Source organism: Octopus sinensis, linkage group LG1 (genome assembly GCF_006345805.1).
Source record: "Octopus sinensis linkage group LG1, ASM634580v1, whole genome shotgun sequence".
Classification (NCBI taxonomy): Eukaryota; Metazoa; Mollusca; class Cephalopoda; order Octopoda; family Octopodidae; genus Octopus; species Octopus sinensis.
This window is the reverse complement of record NC_042997.1, coordinates 67,185,050-67,187,549: the sequence shown is the minus strand read 5'-3', so window position 1 is coordinate 67,187,549 and position 2,500 is coordinate 67,185,050. Positions and strand designations below refer to the sequence as shown.

At 35.5% G+C, this 2,500-nt stretch overlaps 1 protein-coding gene across 1 annotated transcript in view; it reads right to left on the bottom strand.

Annotated features, from left to right (window-relative positions):
• LOC115218942 (calcitonin receptor-like) overlaps positions 1–2,500 on the bottom strand; it is a 227,046-nt gene that overhangs the window by 103,442 nt on the left and 121,104 nt on the right. The window contains exon 3 of the mRNA XM_029788967.2: positions 2,267–2,364. Coding sequence (XP_029644827.1) covers positions 2,267–2,364 — 98 coding nt within the window. The remainder of the gene's footprint in view (positions 1–2,266; positions 2,365–2,500) is intronic.

The following is a 2,500-nucleotide window of genomic DNA, read 5'->3' as shown; positions in this document are numbered from 1 at the left end:
TCAATTTCTGCCAGAGTCGACATTCTTAAACATAGTTCCGGGATTTATGAAATAAAGGACTTCTCGAGTACTGGTGCGATATTGTCGACTACACCCCTTGTAATATTGTACCAATAATATTATTGCTAGAATGACAGGCAAAATGTCTTAAGTCATTTTGTTATGCTTTTGCTTCCATTCAAAGCGTCTACATGATCGCTCTACCTGCTAGAAACAGCAACCTTAAACCTCTCTTAAATCATACCCTAGTGCAGTGATTCTCAAACAGTATACAGTAAGGGTTATAGAGGTGCCTGGGGAGTGCTCAGCTATTTGCAGGTTAATTTCCCCAGCAAGCTGTTCCGTTGATCGGATCAACTGGAATACTAGCAAGGAGTGCTAGTTGTTTAACTTTAAAACAATTTGCTTTTAGTTTCTATATGAAGTGCCTAGTAAATTGTCACTTGATTTCCTTTATACCACAAAATTGAAACTTTGTAAGAACCTCTTCTATATTATTTTAAAAAAGGAAGAACGCAAGAGATATTTTAATCTTCGATGCACTAGATCTTATAAAGACGAGATAGTCATGGCTGGACTGACACTGGCTGTATATTTGCCGGATCAGAGTTGTTAGAGAGGTGGATGGAATGCCTCGCAGTATTAAAAAATATATATATTTACCCTCTAAACCCAAATACTAACTTAAGAATTTTAACTCAGAAGGCATTGAGTCGGAACAAATATTTTTTACTGGGGCCGATAAATAAATGTCAATGCAGGACGATATGTTCATGGAACTGTTAGAAGATCGAGCGAAGAACCTTGCGTTTTATTGTCCGGTTCTTTGCGTTCTGGCAGCAACGACGGTGATGACAATGGGGCTAGGTTGTATTGGTACATGTCAGCACTCTTTTCCTTGGACAGACATTGTTGGCGTGGACAAGGTAGACATGCATGCATTGGGAAATTTCTCAGCATCTTTAAAACATCAAGCCCAGATTTGGACATATATGTGCAGATGCATAGTCAACACTGACCGACGGAAGCCCAAAAGAATCGACCGTTACTTAGCAACAAATAATGGTTGCCACAGGGCCAGAAGATTTTGAGGGAAGGGGGTCAGTCAGTTATATCGACCCATGTACTAGTAAGGATGAAAGGTAATGTTGACCTCGGTGAAATTTGAGCTCAGAACGTAAAGAAGAACGAAACGTCAATAAGCATTTTGTCTGAGGTGCTAACGCTCCTGCAGTTCGCTGTATTCTTAACAACTAATGATAGATGATTGCACAATCCTAGATTGTATTTACTCTAATCTTTTCCATTTTTCATTCGGGAAGACCCATCAAGTGCTAAAGTGCACGGTGTTACAGCATTTGTAAATGCACATTGCATAAGTCCAATCAGACTAAACTAGTAAGAGGCTACGTTGTCTATACTTCGCTAAAGTGATCAAAATAAGACCGAAACTGTTTTGAATCGTCCCCACCACCCACTACATTTTAGAAAATTAAAATAATATTAGGCTTTGGCTTAATATCAATTTTTTTTTATTTGCTGCATCATTATTTCTAGTTTACTTTTTTATGTTTTGTGCCTTACATAAGTTAACACCAACTTGCCTAAAATGTCTATGACTTTAGCTAGTGTTAAAGCTGAGTCATTCGTTCTGAACAACTTTAAAATTAAGTAATTTTCAGGAAACACTATCGACACATTATTTTTCATGTCAGAGACGATAGTACATGTCTGTCAGTAGATATTGATTTATTAGGTACACGACTACAAATTTACAAGTAAATATAAGAAATTAAATAAACTGGCTTCAACGGGAAGCGAAAGCGAATTATGGTTTTAGTTCGCTCGGAAATTACATCATCTTCCCAGATCCATCGACATATTTGTTGTGGTTGTTGTTGCAACTGTTTAATACCACATCAGCTCTAATTGAATAAGAATTATAAGCAGAAGCAGTCATAATCATCCTATTTTATGTTTTTTAGACAGTGTTCCTCAGACTACATTATTCGATGTGTCCTGCTTTCTTTTAAGACGACAGTGTAATAATATATGAGAGATTTGATTGATATTTCTAACAGGTTGAGCGGCCATGTACAAACAGATAGTCAACAAATTTTTTTGCAATTATTTGAATTTAATAAAAGCTTATAGCATTTTTACTTGTTATTACTATGTTGAATTAAACAGTGAACACATTTTCCTTTTGAAGTACATAAGATCAAATGATGTATTTGGAGAAAATATTTTACATATTAAAACTTACCACATCTCTAAAACAAGGAGTATAATTGGTCCAATAAACGTTGGAGATCGGGTGACGGAACCAAGTTCCATTTGGAAGACAATCTTTGAAAGCAAACGCTAAAAGAGAATAGAAATAGTCATTTACATAAATAGTAATACTTTTTTTAAAATTACAAATTAATAGTCTGAATTTAAAATTTGACCAAAAACATTTTTCTTTATTCTTCACTCCAGCTAGTGGATTAAACACAAT